This window comes from Mustela nivalis, assembly GCF_964662115.1.
Source record: "Mustela nivalis genome assembly, chromosome: 2".
NCBI classification, from domain to species: domain Eukaryota; kingdom Metazoa; phylum Chordata; class Mammalia; order Carnivora; family Mustelidae; genus Mustela; species Mustela nivalis.
In genome coordinates, this window is record NC_139021.1 from 163,665,126 (window position 1) to 163,684,199 (window position 19,074).

Here is a 19,074-nt window from a genome sequence, read left to right on the forward strand (position 1 = left end):
GGCTTACTTCCCTGGAAACCAGGGACATCATTGTCTCCTGTTATTCTGATGATTCATTTGACTCAATAAAATATACAGAGGAAAATGCTAAACCTTAACAAATCAAAGAAAATCCTCTCTCTTAAAAGAAGCTGGGGTGTACATCTGTAGTTCTAGATTAGCAGGCTAGACTTTAGAAAATCCAGAGCATCCTTTAGACACAGAAGCCTGAAGGAAAAGCCAGCAAAATGTAGAAGGTGAGCCTTGGCTGAAGACTTCCTTTTTTGCCATAGCCCCAGATACAATCTCTAGTCTACTCTGAGTTGCACCAAGTAATGACTCACAGCACTACTGTTATACATGGCACACCATGACTCAGCCTGCATCCTGCAAAGGTTTCCCATGAAAAGAAATCAGTGTGGGAGGAAGAGTTGGGTTTTTGGAGACTTGGGTTCTAGTTCCTTGTGTTCTTGAGCAGGCTACTACTTTGTTTTCCCCAGCCAACTTGTGAAGGGGTTGGGTCAGATGTTCATCCCTAAGGACCCTTGGATGACTAAGACTTTATAATTCTGTTTGTCTTTTTCCATGCCCTGTAGACTCCCAACTAGAGTTGGAACCAATAACAGTGGTCATAGTTCAGGTTCAAATACATAATTGCCCACATCGTAGATGCTTAGATCTTGAGACAAATTGGGTCATAATTGAAGCTCTCTGGATACATCTTCTCTGCAGATTTCTCTTTTCTTCCTTCCTCCAACTGTGCTTTCAGTTTTATATATTTCATAGGGTTTCTGCCTTTTGTGCAGGCAGACTATAATGAGCTGGTACTAAGAGGACCCCCATGCCCATATCTCAGTGCCAAACTGTGCAGTCAAATGATTTCTAATGAATCATGAAACACTTAAAACGGTGTATGAGCCTTGCTAAAAGTATAGTGCTGAAACTGTGTTATTATATTAGTAGCAACTGCCTAAGTTGGACTGGCCTTGACACCTACTTGCTGTATAATTCTTCTTGGGTGAGTTAATTAACTTCTTTGAGCTTTAGTTTCCCTTTCTATAAAATGGGAATAATAAATGAAGGAAGGTAGTCTATACAAAGTAGTTAATAAATTAGAAGTGTTCAATAAATTACCACTATTATTAGTATTTCTAATTATTATTATTGTTATTTGATTGTCTTTCCTAGGGTACCTACTGTTCATAGTCTTGTAGAGATCATGGGGATATAAATGCATTTGGCATACTATCTGCCCACAAATTTCTCAGGCATCCAGCAAAGGACATAAAGTAAATTATCATAATTAGGTACTAATATATAAAACTATTAACAGTTGGTTAAAATTATTTACATCTTCACTTATATAAAACACTATATATGCCACATATTTAAACCTCAGATCTCCATTAGGTACTGTTATTATCCTCATTCAGGAAACTGAAGTCTAATTAATCCATGTAAGGAACTTTCTTTAGGTTTGGGATTGGCACTCACATCTTGCTCTCTATCATGCCAATATCTTTGTGTTTGATTACTTCATCCTACTGGCTCTCAGACAATAAATATATGGCAAGTACTTACAATGTGGAAGGTATGGTGTATGTAAGTTGCAAACTTCCAAGAGTTTAAAATCTAGCAAGGAGGATAAGACACTTAAGTATATAGTATATGTATTTTGATCCCTATTGGAAGTACTAAGGCTAATATGCAAAATACAGAAAAAAAATGCTATCAGAATTCAGAGGAAAGAGATAATTTGTTTTTCTTCCTAAGGAAAGGATTTCAGAAAGAGGGAAGATCAGGGAGAACATAAGAGAAAAGCTAGCATTTGAGAGGCACCTGGGTGGCTCAATTGGTTAAGCATCTGTCTTCAGCTCAGATCATGATCTCAGAGTTTGGAGATCAAGTCCTGCATGGTGCTATGGTGCTTCTTGATCAGCAGGGAGTCTCCTGTTTCCCTTGCTTTACACACACACACACACACACATTCTCTCTCTCTCTCTCTCTCTCTCTCTCTCTGACAAATAAATAAATATAATCTTTTTTTTAAAGTTAGCATTTGAGTTAAAAAGTAAAAAGAATAATCCATCGAGAAGATAAAACAATCTCAAAACCTGTATGCTGTTGTGATTACATAATGCAAAAAAAAAAAAAAAACCCCATAAAAAAACTCAAAGAGAAATGGAAGATTTGTAATCTCACAGGGAAATATTTTAAAAATTTCACATGGAAACCAATAGACCAAGCAGTCAAAAGTTGGTATGATTTTGATAAATAATACTACTAGCAAGCTTTATTTAAAAGACCTGTATATGACCCTCCACTCAACAAATAGAGAATATGTATTTTTTAAACCAACACTTAATTTTTTTTAACTGACCACACACTGGGCCACATGGAAATTCTGGACTAATTCCAAAGAACTGATATAATTGAGATTATGTTCTCTCTAAATGTTATAATACTCCATAGTGTATATGGACCACATCTTCCTTATCCATTCATCCGTTGAAGAACCAAGATGCCCTTCAACAGACGAATGGATAAGGAAGATGTGGTCCATATACACTATGGAGTATTATGCTTCCCTCAGAAAGGATGAATACCCAACTTTTGTACAACATGGATGGGACTGGAAGAGATTATGCTGAGTAAAATAAGTCAAGCAGAGAGAGTCAATTATCATATGGTTTCACTTATTTGTGGAGCATAACAAATAGCATGGAGGACAAGGGGTGTTAGAGAGGAGAAGGGAGTTGGGGTAAATTGGAAGGGGAGGTGAATCATGAGAGACTATGGACTCTGTAAAACAATATGAGGGGTTTGAAGTGGCGGGGGGGTGGGAGGTTGGGGTACCAGGTGGTGGGTATTAGAGAGGGTACGAATTGCATGGAGCACTGGGTGTGGTGAAAAAATAATGAATACTGTTTTTCTGAAAATAAATTAATTAAAAAATTTTTTAAACAAAACGATAAGGAAAATAAAGTGAAAAAAACCTCATATGTTTGGAAACAAAATTCTGGGTTATTTAGGATTACTTTTATTTTTTAAAGAGGAAGTCAGAATGGCTGCTATGAAATATTTAAATTTGAAAAGCTCTTCCTCACCGTTTTCCACCCTAACCCATTATTTCCCATCACCATGCTCATTATTTGACTTGAGACTTGTAGAATGAGTAGGATTTGGACAAGATAAGGTGTGGAAACAGCGTCCCAAGTGGAGGAAAAGCAGGCACTAGGAAATCCTGCTACTTTTGGTGAAACAAATGGAATTCTCTTTGAGCACAAGTAGCTTTGGAGAGTAGCAGGAGGCAATACTGCAGAGGTGTCTGGAGGCTATTGCAGCGTGGCTTTTGAATCAAATCCAATGGTTTTAGCATGATATTCATGACTATGTCTTATGAGAGTTCAAGGACAAGAGTAAGTACCTTGGGAGTTTTCTGCATAGAGGTTGAACTTGCCAAAATGAAAGGATGGCCATGGTTAAGTGTAGGAACTATGAAAAAGAAGGCTTAAGTTACAACATTCAGAGATGGGAAAAGGATGAGGTGGTTAGAAGTACATTTAGAGAAGTAAGAGGAAGACAAAGAGAACATGGTGTCACTGAAGCAGAGGGGTAGAGAAACTGAGGAAAATCCTCTGCCTTTGTAGGAGAAGGTCACCATCTGCTCACACAGGAAGTCAAAATGTAGAAGGACAGATCACTTAGCCTTGCAATATCTAAGGAATGCTTCCAAGAGGAGGTAGCATTTAGAATGAGCTTGGGACAGGCAGAGAATGGAGGAGTGAAGAGCATGGCAAAAAACAAGGTGTTGAATTAGGTTTCTAGCCTGATGACTGAGAACTCAGTTGAGTCAGCCACAGGGAGAGGAAAGTCAGGAAGAAACTAGCCTTGTTCTCTTTCTTAAGATTTTCTTCAGGCAGATAGAAGTGGGGGAAGTTGGTGATTAGAAGAGTTTGAAATTCAAGTGCAGGAGTCTCTGAGGAAAATAAAGGAAAGGGCAGGGTGGTTCTAGGGCAGGTGGAGAGCAACACAGTATTGTCCTAGTTGAGTTCCATCAAATATTCTCTCAAAAATTAGTCCTTGGTAAAGTACAAATCTGATTCTCTAAGCACCATTTGTTCTTTCTTTTGCACCTATCTAGTGGTTTTCTAGTAATACATCCTTGTTCTTTTCCTCTCTGAAGGACTGTGATCAACCACTCTCTCTTAGAAACTTGTGTTGGCTTTCACAACTATGTATGAAGGTTGGTATAATTGGAGGTGGGGAGAAAGAACTACACAGGAGAGAATCAGGTGACCCAGAATTGCTTTCCTATAAAGACAAAAACATCTTTACAGGGCCTGCTCTTCTAATTACATTTAGTGTGGCGTTGTTTCTACCTAAATTATAGCAATTATATACCAAGATCCCCTTTGAAATCATTTAATTAATGAGTAGCTAACCCTTTGTGTGTATGGAATTCTAATGAAGGTTTTTTTTTAAATTTTTGTAAACCACTTCCCTCCCTCAGATTAATCACTCACCTCCCCAAAAATCTCACTCAAGTCTGGATTGTGGATTAGACAGAGTATATTAGTTAGGGCTCCAGAAAATCATAGTTGTTTGTGGAAATCCACTAACAGTCCAGGATAACAAAGACAGAAAAATCACTGCTGTTTCTCTCTTAAGAAGGAGAGAAATATGTTTTTGTCTTTCTAAGCCCCAAAGGACATGCAGCTCAACCATGTTCTTTGGCCCAGAAATAGGGGCAGTTAAAGCTATTATCCCAATTTTGGAAGAAGTGAATGACTTTGATAGATTAATTTTATCCATTAATCAACCCAGAACTATTTAATGAGCATCTGTTATATGGAAGAAGTGCCAGCGGGGACAAAGATGAATGACTCTAGTAGATAAATCCTTTGTGTATGGGGTCACCAGGAGATAGATGACTTATACACCTGGAGGTAGATATAGGGAGTGAAAGAAAAGAGAAAAAAAAAAACTCTTGGAATTTATCTTGATAGGACAATATTCCACCTAGATTTTTCATCCCATCCCTTGGAGTGTATGTGTCACTGATTAAAGTCATCTTCCGTAAGGAAGCTGAAGCCTTGAGAGATGAAGTGATTTGCTCAAGGTCACCAAGCTAATTTAGTGGCAGACCAGAACTAAGGAACTATTTCTTTGCCTCATAATCTTGCCACCATGACCATCTATATGCTAGAAGTCAAGTAATAGCATAAGAGCATAGGAGGACACTGTCTGACCCAGAGTCACATTTGTAGTATAGACAGCTGTCACCAGAGTAGTTTAAAGAAAGAAAGAGGTGGTCTCTTAGGTTTATACAGCCCAAGAAAGTGAATCTGAAGTGGAGCCAAGATCTCTCATGAAAAATCCAGGTGGCAAGGTAAAAAGAAAAAAAAAAACAGAAGTAATAAATTTTAATTGATTTTTCCTGAAAATCCATATAGTGAGAAAATGGCTTAGAGAATTCATTAATTTTATTCTGGGGGTTGGGAACAACCTCTTCAAGGGAACTAAAGGGATGGCTACCTGTTTCCAGACAGTCATTTGTATTTATGTAGGAGGTATCTACTTTCTCCTAGGCTCTGTATCAAATATCACACATGTGCCCACGCACGCACGCACACACACACACATTCACACACACACACACACACACACACACCACAAAGCCCTGCATTTGAGGTTAACACATACCTTGAAAAAAGGATATTGAGCCCAAACCTATCAAAAGCTCTTGATGAGCAGGGCCTTGGTTATGAGTGTGGGGGAGTTCCAGCAATATGCTGGTGATGGTAATGAACATTTGTTGTCCATTGGAATTTTCAAGATTTCCCATACATTATCTCACATGATAGGATTTTGTTATGTTAGTGAAAATACACTTCAAGTTAAGATGGGGGTCTAGGAATGCATTTCCATAGAAGAGGCTGAAAATAGTTTATCTCAGTAATTGCAAGGAAGTGGAACTATGGAAGATAGTGGATTGGGGCATACTGGAAATTACCTTTTTTTGCCAAAGACTTGTGAATGAAACCACACTCTCAAATTCCTTGTTCCTCAATAAACAATTACCATTCTTTGTCAAGCATCTACCATTGAAAGGCCATATGGCATACAAAGAAGTAAAGGAGCATTGCCAGCCTTAAGGAGCTTTCTAATTGGTTGAAATAAACTAGACCAAAGATAGAATTAAATTCTAGGTAAGTGTTCTAGAGGTGTGTTTCTTAAGGTTGGTCCTGGGACCAGCATGGGCATTACCCAGGGAGTTTTTAGAAAGGCAAATAATCAGGCACTCGAAGCATACAAGTCTGTGTATGAGATGATCTGTATTTAACAAGCCCTCTAGGTGATTCCCATGCAGACAGTGGAGAACCTCTGGTAGAGACATATTAGGACTATTTGAGCTTCTGAGGAAAGAGCTGTTGTTGCTGGAACAGTCACAGAAAACTTCCCGAAAGAAGTAGCATCTGATTTGGGAATTATATTATCCTTTTAGAGATATTCCATGTCTTTGGTTCCTCCACCCTGCCTCTCTTGGGTTTCGTATTAAACTGATGTATAAACCACAGTACTCCCCCAAAGCATACCATGAATGAGAGGAGTATGCTGTGCCTACTTTATTGGCAATGAGCTTTGTAACTTTAGAGAAACATTTCCAATGGGCAAGAAACTATTATTTGGGAAATTATTTTATTATTAATCAGAAGTAGTCTGGGCTTTCTCTATCCCTAATCCACCTTGTAGGTGCTTATCAACCCAAAATGAGGACATAGTGATGGTCACCTTGGTTTCTCTGCTGGGTTCTCACTTTGACAAATCCTATTGTGAATGTTAACATCTGTTCTAAGAGTAGTTATGAAAAGGGATGAGAAATGCTTGAATTTAAATTAATCCTTATTTTTTTTTAATTTTTTATTTTTATCATTATTTTTATCTCCTGCTAAGTTTGCTGCATTTCTGTCTTTCCTTGGCTTCCATGGGCTCTAATCAGAAGAGCTGTGAATGAATGTGTATTGGGCAGAATTAGGTAAGCCAGATAAATGCAAAAGAGAGACCGTGTATCATTTGCCTGTCTCCTGCAGGAGAGGACCCATGATGAACATTTTTCTTCCCAGAATTGATCATGGATGGAGAGATGGGGAGTACATTAATGTCTGAAAGTTGCCAAGGGATTTTAGCAGGTCTTGCTGACCATACTTGGGGTCCAATGCAAAAATGAGCAAAGCTCATAATCCTAACACTAGATATTTAAATGGCATGTGAAAGTGATCACATGGAGGAGCAGATGAGCACTCACCCAAGTAAAAATATTAGCGTATCAATTTACAATTTGGGGAAAGGCCTGGGAAACACCATGTAAGGACATCCGGGATAGACGCCAAAGAGATCTAGATGAAAGGATGTGCCTGACAAGACTGCAGGAGAGAAGAGACTAGATTACACATGTCCTAACTGGGCCCCCATTTTTGTGTTCAGTTCTGAAATGAGCTCTCTGAGCACAGAAACAGAGTTGGGAAGACCAACATCATGGACATCCATAGAGGGTCTGGGTCAGTGAGGCTGGGCCCCTGAAGGACACTTGCATTCTGCTCAGTAGCAGCCCTGGGAAATGGATAAGCCTGAGTTTGAGGTTCTGTGTTTATTCAGTCTTGAGCATTCCTTTCCTCTGTGGGCAATTTTGTCCATTTGAAAGCTCTCTCACTTTTTGTAAATGTTTGCAATTTTCCATTTTGTTAGTTTTTTATATTCAAGCGATCTCCCCAGGGTGCCCCCTTCTTGGTCTTCCTTCCCCTGCCCCTTCCTGTGTCATCTCCTGGTTAAATGACCAGTGTTTTCACACCACTCCATAGCTAGGTAGATGAAAAGTGGTCTTGAATCATATCACTGTCTGTACGAACTTCCTGTGGCTGCTGTAACAAATCACCACAAATTAGGTAGCTAAACAACTAGAAATTAATTTTCTACCAGTTCTGAAGGCCAGAGTCCAAGATCGAAGTGGCAGTAAGGCAGCACTGCCTCTAGAGGGAAGGGAAGAGGTCCTCTGCTTCGTCCATCTTCTGGGGGTTCCAGGTGTTCCTCGGCTTGTGGTCACAGAACTCCAGTCTTCGCTTCTTCTTTGCATGGCCTCCTTCTCTCTGTGTGTCACCTTCTTTGTATCACTTACAAGGATGCTTATTCTTAGGGCCCACCTTGAAAATCTAGGATGATTTCATCTCCAGATCTTTAACTTACTTATGTCTGCAAAGGTCCAGATGAGGTCACAGTCACAGTTTACAGGGAATAGAACATGCTCATGTCCCTTGGAAGAGCCACTCTGCAATCCAGTACTCTCTTTTCAGTGGTCCTTAAGCTTAAGGAACTATGAACTCCTTTGAGAATCTGATAAAATAGATGTAATTTCTCCATAATAAGTACACATGGGCCAATAAATGCATATTTTTATTTAAGATTTCAGAAGATTGAATGGTGACATCCAAAACTACCATTTTTTTTTTGCGATCTAGTTAATATAAAATCAACCTGGATATTGCCTGTTTCATTCTTGGTAATATACAAAATGTAGTAATTAATGCATTCTAAGATCATCTTAAATATTTATGGTTTCTCTGAATTATTTACTTATATTAATCACATTATGTATGAAAAACCTTAAGCTGCCACATTATCATTATTATTATTGTTGTTGTTGTTATTTATTATTATTATTATTATTATTATTATTATTTAACCTGAGTTGCATCAAACATTATTGTTTCCTTTATTCAATACTTATGTAGTTGCCAGAGGGAGGACCTGACATCTCTCTCTGTGACTCCACATGTTATTCAATTCAGCCTCTCCCTTCAGTCTGTCAAGATCTTTCTGTGTCCTGATTCTGCCATGAAGCATATTGACTGTTTCTTCCAGCTTTGTGTCATCAGAAAATATGATTTCCAATGATGACCATTATTTTCATGTCTTCAAGTCATTAATAAAAATGACAAACAGGAAAGAGCAGACAGCAGAATCTTGTAGCTGACTACTCACGCCTTCCCTCCTGGTTGATTGTAATGCTTTAATTAGGTACCGTTCAGCCACATAATTTTACTGGCACCTGGCTCATATTTTTTCATCTTTTCTTTAAGACTATTACGGCAAACCATGTCAGATGCCTTGCTGATATCTAGGTAAATCATGTGCCTCATATTTCCTTCTGTCTGCCTAGTAATCCTTTCATAGAAAGGAACAGGATTAATTGGACATGATGTATTTTGTGATCCATGAAATTTAACTGTAAACTATTTGGAGTAGGTGAAAGTGTTTGGCTTGGCATCACTAATATTCTTCTACTCAGAGTATACCAATCAGGGAAGACTTACTAGAGGAGGAGGCATTTGGATGTAGGAGGATGGGCTGGATAAAGACAAAAGAAGACATTCATCCAAGTATCCTCCCCGTTTTTGCTTGTTTGTTTGTTTCTTCTGATGATCTTCCAATAAAATAACTCTCTCTTCAAACAAGTAGAAATTTTTAAGGTATAACTGCTTTGTTAGAGACTTAAAAGGCATTGACTCCTGTCATCTTCATGAAATGAATTGAGACTCACAGGTGAAAGTACTTCAGTGGTGACCTGGCATGGATGTATTGGATTTGGAGACCACTGGATACAGCACGAATGAAGGAGAACAGAGAGAACCCAGGGAGGGGGTGCTTACATTCACTCTGCTTCACACGATATTGGCCACAAAACCCATGATACTCTAGCCCCATGGCCTCTGCTACTCAGTGCTGAGCTAAGATTCTTATAAAGGCCATGTGTTTTTGGTTTTGTTCTTTTAGAATAGTTGGCACACAGTTTGCGCTAGTTTCAGGTGTACGACATAGTGATTCAGCGTCCCCATACGGTACGCTACCATCTGTCACCATGCTACGTGATTATGGTATCCTCGACTGTATTTCCTCTGCTGTGCCTTTTATCCCCATGACTTATTCACCTCAAAGCCTGTTTAATCTTTTAGACAAAACTCTGAAAAATTGTATTTAACTTCTAAACTGATAAAACATTAAAGGCATTTCCCAAGGTGTAATGTAAGCTAAACGATCCTATTTATTTGTCCATTTCACAATTTTAGTCCACTCCTACCCCTCCCAAAGTGACTGAGCTCATCCTTCAGATAGCAGCAGGGGCTGTCCCTTGAGGAGAGTTAGTTTCTTAGGTGTCACTGTAGGAACATCTGGCTGTGGGGAGAAGAGAATCCAGGACTGGGAGTGTGATTAAGATTTGCTCACATGGGGGGCACCTGGGTGGCTCAGTGGGTTAAGCCGCTTCCTTCGGCTCAGGTCATGATCTCAGGGTCATGGGATCGAGTCCCGCATCAGGCTCTCTGCTCAGCAGGGAGCCTGCTTCCCTTCCTCTCTCTCTGCCTGCCTCTCCGTCTACTTGTGATTTCTCTCTGTCAAATAAATAAATAAAATCTTTAAAAAAAAAAAAAAAAAGATTTGCTCACATGGAAGCCTTCCAATGCCCTGAAAGGCTCCTGTTGGTTCAGATTCCCAGAGTGATTGGTCTCCCCTTCATAGCACTATGATAGATGTCTTGTGCCGTAATTATAAGACGTGCCACCCGAGTGGAATACAGATGATCAGTCTTTTTTTCTATTTTTCTAGAAACAATTGATCATTCATATGTATAGGGCTATCAACTTCTGGGCTTTGAAAAGGGCAGTATTGATCGTCTAAGTCACACAGATGGTATGCTTCTTTACCATACATAAATATGAGATCCTTTCACGGGGCTACTGTGATTTTCCAGGGAAGGGGGAAGGAGTGATATTCATGTGAATTAAGCATTGGGGATTTTAACTAAAACACACTTAGATCTAGTCAGAATTTTGGAACTGGTATCCATGCTTGAGATTAGCTAACTCACCCCCCTCCAACGTACATATGTACAATTTACTTTGCAAATAAAAACTTGAGTCCCTGTTAGTAGACATAGTAGATAAAACACCTGTGCTTGCATTAAGGAGAAAAAAAAAGGCTACATGTCAAATTATGCACAATGGTTCTATCTGGGTAGAAAATTTTGAGCTATTGGGTGAATTTTTTCCTTCATATCTTTCTATGTTTTCCTTCATATTTTTCTGTGCTTCTTCTAAAGCACATATATTACTTTTGCAATTGAACAAATGGCCAGTTTTAAACTCTCTGTGAATACCATGTCATTTGGCTAGAGTTATAAAATGGTGCGCTTTGTCCTCAGTGACCCTCAAAGACCTCGTTTTGGAAGAACCTGTTGAATCCAGACTGCAATACAATTCTCTCTCCCTCTAGTCTTTGTGCATTAGTGACTGACTAGGAGGCTCTCTCTGCTTGTCTCTCCCATGCCTCCCCTAAACACTTAGAGTTTTTGGCCACTTCAGCCTCCGTTCTGAATGGCAGTTGGTGAAAGTGGACTACAAATCTATCTTCAGCCGGCGGTGCACTAAGGAGGACTATCAGACCTGGCACCTGCTCAATCAGGTACACCAGAGGGCAGGGGCACATTGGCTTCTAGGGGGAAGAGCTACTACAAGCGCTGTTTGGTCATTTCTGGGCCTTCCTATTCGGAGGTGGAAAGTAGCGAGCCATCCAAAGATAATAGTAGATTTGGGGGGAAGGGTTGGAGTCCACATATCCAGGTCCAGCATAGACAGATGGTATTTCAGGACCCCTTTTCACCCTTGGATCCCCATCGACCCATTGCAGTCACCAAATCACCTAGGAGTGAGGTGACAATGATAAGCTGGGGCTTTAGCTCTATCTGTGGAGAAATAAGCCCGGACAGCCGGGAGACCTTCTAGTAGTTTCACCATCTCATCTTTCAGTGGAGACGGTGAGAACATCTGTTAGGCCAGCCCCTGTAAGAGTCCCTGAAGCACTAGAAACAAGACCACAGAGAAAGGGTGAGGGATGGAAGTGAGTAGCTCTAGGAGTAGCAGATATTTGTAGCTATGCAACATAAGCAGAATCCTACATTCTCAGAACAATTAGGTTCATGTAATTTGTACCAACTTCTCCTCTTTTTGCACTTGCTTAGAAATAAGGACTTGGGCATGGTTGTTTATCAGAGAGAGGGAACTTTTGGGACCAGCTTTAATTTTACTCTGAAGATGGTGTAAAAACTATGCTGGAAGTAGGTTCTTTTCCACTAGAATTTATGCTGAGGTCATTTAGGTAATTTGGAGATCTGTGAGGATGGCTTAGAACCTTTGCATTCTCTCTGAAGGTGGAAAAGAAACAAGAGGAAGTAGCATCATTGGCTAGGTCGGGTGAAGGGTAGTGATGGGACAGCTCCATGGTCTTCCTCTTGTGTGGTAGTAAAAGACTGGCCCCTTTGCCCTTGAGACTCCTAAATGGTTACTGGGAAAGAGATTGCTACACGGTGTAACTAAAAGAGAATTAAAAGGCTAATGTTTCTTATAGAGAAGCTGGTTTGTGTCATCTCCTTTGTGTTTTCCTGCCTCTCTCACTATGGACTTTCTTTCCAAGGGGGAGCCCTGTGTCATGGGAGAAAGGAAAATATTCAAGAAACGCAAGCCAGGAGCTCAGTGTGCCCTGGGCCGAGATTCCTCAGGGACGGTGGTCTCAGAACCCTGTGTCTGTGCCGACTGGGACTTTGAATGGTGAGTCTCTTGGCATCTCATTGTCAGTTTCAGCCAGACATTAACTTGTTGCGGGATGGAGATGAGGATGGAGGTTTGGGAGAAAGTCATGACCCAAAGGTGAGAGGTGTGTTTGCCGGCCTGTGGGTCTGATGGCTCCAGTTCGTGGGTCAGACAAGAAGTCCACATCCCTGGAAGGAGGACAGAAGGAGACATTTTCACAGGGAAGCTCACTGTTCTATAAGAGCAGCATGTCCAAGGGATCCTTCTCATTTTCAGTTAGCAGCTCTGGGAAAGTACCAGAGAGGTTGGGTGGGGCACTGACAGAGTTCTGAGGGCTGCTGCAGACAGCTACCTCCAGACACATTAGCTCAAACAGTGATTTTTCCACAGGAACTCTCTCTCTTTTCATCATTTTCCCCTCTAATGACAACCATAAAGACCAACTAAATCGCACGTACTAACCAAAGATTCACAAATTTCCAAATTTACCTCCAGCTCTGACCTCACTGACCTCTAGGATGGAGACATGTGTGTTCATGTTCGTACTCAGTCACCATGTCCCCTGGAATTTGCTAGTAGAGATTTCAGACTCGGTGTGGCCCAGGGCGAGATCTTCCTGAGCCTTTACTATTGGGAGCAGTTTTTCAGCTCTTGTTTGGACCGGTTTCCCAAACTCTATAAAACACGCAGTTGATAAAATCAAGATCCCAGGAGAGCTTGATTTTTCCCTTACCCTCAGGTTTAGGCCATCTGCAAGTCCTTGTGAGTCTTTATGTCTAGAACACATTCATTCATTCATTCATTCATTCGTATTTATTTATTTACTTGTGAGAGAGAGTGTGGGCAGGGGGAAGGGGTAGAAGGGACATGGAAAAGGAGAGAGAATCTCCAGTAGGCACCCTGCTGAGCGTGGAGCCCAAAGTGGGGCTTGATCCCACAGTCCTGAGATCATGACCTGAGCCAAAACCAAGAGTCAGACATTTAACTGACTGAGCCCCCCCTGCCCCCAAGGCATCCCTCCAGAACATATTTTAACCCAAAGCTCCTCTGGCCATATCTACCGCAACCTGGACACTGCAGCAGTCTGTGGTCTCTGTTTCCACCCTCATTGCCCTAAAACCTCTCCTCCTCACAGCAACCAAAATTAGACTGTAGAAACCCAAATCAGATATTATCACTCCTACACTTAAAACATTCCAGTGGCTTCCACTCTTGCTTAAAATATCATGCCATCTTCCTTCCTTGCCTTGCTCCACTCTAGCTGATGTGGCCTGCTATCATTGTGCCTTAATTTCTTACCATTCTCCCCTCATTCACCATTTTGCAGCCACATTACCATCTTCTTTCTGTATCTTAATTAATCCAGGCTCATTGCTAGCAGAGACGACAACAACTGTAAGGAATTCTTCCAGATCTCAGCAAGACTGGTGCCGCTGGATAGCTCACATCTCAACAAAATATCAGCTTCAGAAATGCTTTTTTTTTTAATTTATAAATTATTTTTATTAACCAGGGGTAGAGGTCTGTGAATCATCAGGCTTCCACACTTCCCAGCACTCACCATTTTCAGAAATGCTGTCTGAGACCACCTGGTCTCACCTACACCCTGTCACTCTGACACCTCCCCCGATTTCATGGTCTCCGTGGTAATCATCATGTGGAGTGATCATGCTTCCTGATTGCTTTATTATCACCTGCCTTCCCCTGACAGAATGCATGTGCCATGAGGGCGGGGACTCTCGACTCGCCCATAGTAGATGAAATAGTTGCACCATGTTCCTAAATGTTGCTCCTTCAGGAGAGTCAACAAATGTCCCAAGTCTGGGCATGGGTGATCCCCTTGGTGATCCCACTCTGATCCCAGCTGGGTGAATTCCTCCTCTACATCATAGTCAGAAGTTTAAATTCAATCTGGGTATTTCCATAAACAGTTCCAGGTTAAAAGACAAAGCTAAGGGCTTAGGCATCAGTATATAAAGAGAGAAGGGCAGTGACAGAGTTGCATTTGGGCTTTTCTGGTGCTGAACGGCAGAAGTAAATCCAGATGGATGCAGAACAGCTACTCCTACCCAGCAATCTCATCCAGCCTGTTTCTGAAGCTTGCTTTGTGCTGGAAGCCATCCGTGGTTCCCCACTTTCTACCAGGGTCATAACTGGTCACTGCGAGCCAGCTAGAAGACTGTGGCTGCTCCCTAGCCACACTTAATCCCTGAACTCATGCCTTCGAAAGCTTGACCTCACTGACAATCATTCCAATGGGATATGCTAAATGGAATTGAATTTGAATGTCAGCGTCCTATCTGTGACACTTCTGACCCTTTGGAGACAGAGGATGTTTTCACACTTGGGAAGACTAATTTTCAATTATTAACCACAATCCAGCAAAATTGTCATAGCAATATACACAGTAGGTCCCTGCTAATTATGCTGCATGACATATGGATGTCAGCTTGAATATTCAGAATATGAGTTTCAGTCTTCCTTGTGTCCCTTCTGTCCCTGTGCCTCCTGGAGGCACACTGTCTTCACATGCCTAGCTACGTTTTCTCCTGTGTCTCTCTGAGCTGTAATAGATTCTCACCTGCTGTTGGGAAACCCCAGAATGGAGAAAGAAGAATTGTAACATATTTTTTTTCAGGAGTTCCATTAACATTTACTAGTCTGGAAAAAAAAAAAAATCCCAGCTCTGATATTCACAGTTTTTGACCTTGGGAAATTTTCTTAATCTCTATGATTTCGCCTTCTTGGCTGTAAAGTACAAATACAGATCTTGTATCCTACTGGTTGCTAGGGATCTCACTGGTTGCTAGGGAGGAGTCAGTGAATTAATCTACATCATTAATGTAGGTAAGGGGTCCCTCCTAGTGGTGTAAACATCCATATGGTAGCTGTTGTTGCTGCTGTTGTTAATCTTGTATCCCAGAGTTAAGTGGTCCCCATGGTATTTTTACCAAGTAAACCAGAGCTTATAGATCCAAATGAGTCCTGTCTACAAAGTAGTACCTTTGGGTGTCATCTATTCACTCATTATTGGCAGCATTGCTTAAAATATTTTTGAGTTCTTCCTTGGGAACTGCTATCAGAATGCATCTGTGAGGAGTGCCTGGTGGCTCACTTGGTTAAGCATCCGCCTTTGGCTCAGGTCATGGTCCCAGGGTCCTGGGATCAAGCCCCACCTTGGGTTCCTTGCTCAGCAGGGAGTCTGCTTCTCCCTCTCCCTCTGCTGTTCCCCCTGCTTGTGCGCTTTCTATCTCTCTCTGTGTCAAATAAATAAAATCTTTTGTTTAAAAAAAGAATGCATCTGTGAGTGAAGTAGGAAAAAATAAAAAGTCTTTGCAAGGTACTCTTTGGTTCTCACACTTGTATTGGTAGAGGTACCAACTGGACCCAACACTCTGTAATATCAACATTGCTACTATGACATTTTAATGAGAAGAAAAGGAGCATCTGGAATGAAAGTTACTTGGCTAAGATCACCTAACAGAGAAATCTGGAGTTTGAATGCAAGTCTAGCTAATCCTATGTTCTCTCCCATATATCATACTATTTCTTAAGAAATCAAACAAGTCTTTGTTATTAGAGTCACCTATGTTTCAGAGGAAACAGTTCCCAAAGTTTAGTTATTCTAAAGTTAAAATTCATCCTCAAATGACTTAGGTTAACTGCTGTTGATACAAGTTAATCTGGAATGTCCTGTTAACTTTAACACAATCTCAGATAAAGTAGTTTTGGCCATTGGTACTGAAATTCTAATAGGCATATGGTGTTCAAGAAGACTTTATAGAATTTTGAGGGGAGGTGGTATTTGAAGTATTATGTGGTAGGTAGTCTTTCTACTGTCAATTGTATCTCATGAATGTAGAAGAGAATATGGAGGTTCCTAAAGATATTTTTAAAATAGAATTACCGGGGCACCTGGGTGGCTCAGTGGGTTAAAGCCTCTGCCTTTGGCTCAGGTCATGGCCCCAGAGTCCTGGGATCGAGGCCCGCATCGGGCTCTCTGCTCAGCGGGGAGCCTGCTTCCCCTCTCTCTCTGCCTGCCACTCTGCCTGCCTGTGATCTTCGTCTGTCAGATAAATAAAGTCTTAAAAAAATAGAATTACTATATGATCCAATAATTTCACTACTGGATATATAACTGAAGAAAACAGAGAGAAACACTAATTGAAATATATATATATATATATATATATATATATATATATATATATATATACACACCCCCCTATGTTTATTACAGCATTATTTACAATAGCCAAATTATAGAAGCAGCTGAGATATGGCCATCAATAGCTGAATGGATAGAGAAGATAGAGGATATATATGGGATATGGGATATATCTAGACCTATATATCTCTGTCTATATAGATAGATAAAGGATATCTATATTTATAACAGACTATTACTCAGCCATAAAAAAGAATAAAATCTTGCCAGTTACAACATGGATGGACCTAGAAAGTATAATGCTAAGTGAAATAAGTCAGTCAGAAGAAGACAGATACCATGTGATTTCACTCATATGTGGAATCTAAGAAACAAAACAATGAACAAACAAGAAAAAAAAAAAAAAGGCAAAAGGACTCCTAAAAATAGAAAAAAAGTGGTGATTGCCAGAGGGGAGGTTGGTGGGGGGATGAGTGAAATAGATGAGGGGGATTAAGAGTACACTTATCTTGTTGAGCCCTGAGAAGTATATACAATTGAATCATTATATTGTGTACCTGAGACTAATAGAACACTGTGTTAGTTTTACTTGAATAATAATAACAAAAAAGAACCACTTGAGTTGAAGGTAGGATAAACAAACATACAAGACTTGAGGCTGGGTTAGTGGTCAGAATCTGCGAGTAAGAGCAAAAAATAATCATGTGACCTAAAGAGTATTTTTGCACTACTTTTGAGTATGGAAGAGACAGTTTCATTTCTGAAGTTTCTGTTGTCTTTCTATAGTGGTTTTTATAGACAATAGAACTGAATATTTGAGATTGTTTTGTTTTTAAGTGAACGTCAATAAGTATAGGTATTGATTTAATAATACAATTTTTCCATCAAATATCGTTTGTTTGTCTCCAGTGTCCTTGCTGGAAATTGGTGCCTAGCAACAATCTCATAGCCTTGTGTCCTTTTCAGTGGTCCTTCCTACTAGAAAGTATTATTAGCTAAAGAATCTGAAAAAGCCTGGCTCAGTTAGTGTAAGTAATTATGACGCACATTCTACCTACTTGTTTGCCTAAGCCAAATCAGGTCATGTTCCTTTGATTGGTTCAGGCAACTTTTAGGTGTCAGGGACAGCAGGGAGAGGGAGTAACCTACTTTAATCAGATGGATGGAGGTAGGAGGAGAGGATGAGAAGGATGGAGTAAATGTCTTCATTTTGGTGGAAAAGTTAAAGAGTATAGCCTGGGATCCAGAAAGGGAGGATATCTTTCTTTTTTTGAAGAGGGAAGTTGTATAGATTCTCAAAAGCCTTTATTTGTAGGATAACATGCACTCTTCGACCCAGAGTGCATGTCAGAAATAAGCATGACTTTTGCATGAATAGTGATGTTTCTGGTCAGCAGCTTCATGCTTATTCTAGAGTGCCACTTCCATTGTGGCTCTGGTGAAGAGCCAGGGATAAATCTGCCCTGAGAATTAAGTTTGTCAAGGACTAGCAGGTAGTCAGAAAAAGGAGCTTAAGGGTCCTGCTCTGAAGTCATATGAAGCTCCTAGAAAGGAGCTGCCTTCTGAGAGAGGCAAATACCTTTCTTCAGCAAGAACCAGGTTGAACCAGAAATTATGCCTAGTCATTCCTTTTTCTTTTCTTTTTTTTTTTTTTTTTTTAAAGATTTTATTTATTTATTTGACAGAGAGAGATCAGTAGGCAGAGAGGCAGGCAGAGAGAGGTGGAGAAGCAGGCTCCTTGCTTGTGGAGCAGAGAGCCTGATGCAGGGCTTGATCTCAGGAACCTGAGATCATGACCTGAGCCAAAGGCAGAGGCTTTAACCCACTGAGCCACCCAGGTGCCCTAGTCATTCCTTTTTCTTATTCATCCAACCACTCACTCAGCAGTAACTCTTGCTCATTACCTACTATGCACCAAGTCCTTTAGATGGATTATCTTACTTAATCTTCTCAACCAGCCTCGGGAAGGAGAGTCTGTTATGGTAGGCCTTTTATAGATAAAGACTTGGAGACACAGAGAGGTTAAGTAACTCCTTCAAAATCGTAATATTCTGACCCCAAGAGTCCTAAGTCTTGGTGTTTCCTTCCATGGGCAGTATGGTTCCAGATCCACATAGTGAGTTTATCCTGTGGTAATGCAGAAGAGAGGGGGAAGAGATAAGGGAATGCTATTGTCCATAAGAGCAGATGTGTCTGAAATCCATCCAACAGCAAGTATTCTGCATATAGAGCCCAATTATATGTTTTTTCTGTAGATGAGCATTGTAGAAAAGGCAAAGATGAACCAGA

At 40.5% G+C, this 19,074-nt stretch overlaps 1 protein-coding gene across 2 annotated transcripts in view; it reads left to right on the forward strand.

The window, feature by feature from the left end:
- SORCS3 (sortilin related VPS10 domain containing receptor 3) overlaps positions 1-19,074 on the forward strand; it is a 587,951-nt gene that overhangs the window by 522,752 nt on the left and 46,125 nt on the right. For both annotated transcript variants that reach the window (XM_082722548.1, XM_082722549.1), the window contains 2 exons: positions 11,376-11,493; positions 12,502-12,635. In XM_082722548.1, coding sequence (XP_082578674.1) covers positions 11,376-11,493; positions 12,502-12,635 — 252 coding nt within the window. The remainder of the gene's footprint in view (positions 1-11,375; positions 11,494-12,501; positions 12,636-19,074) is intronic.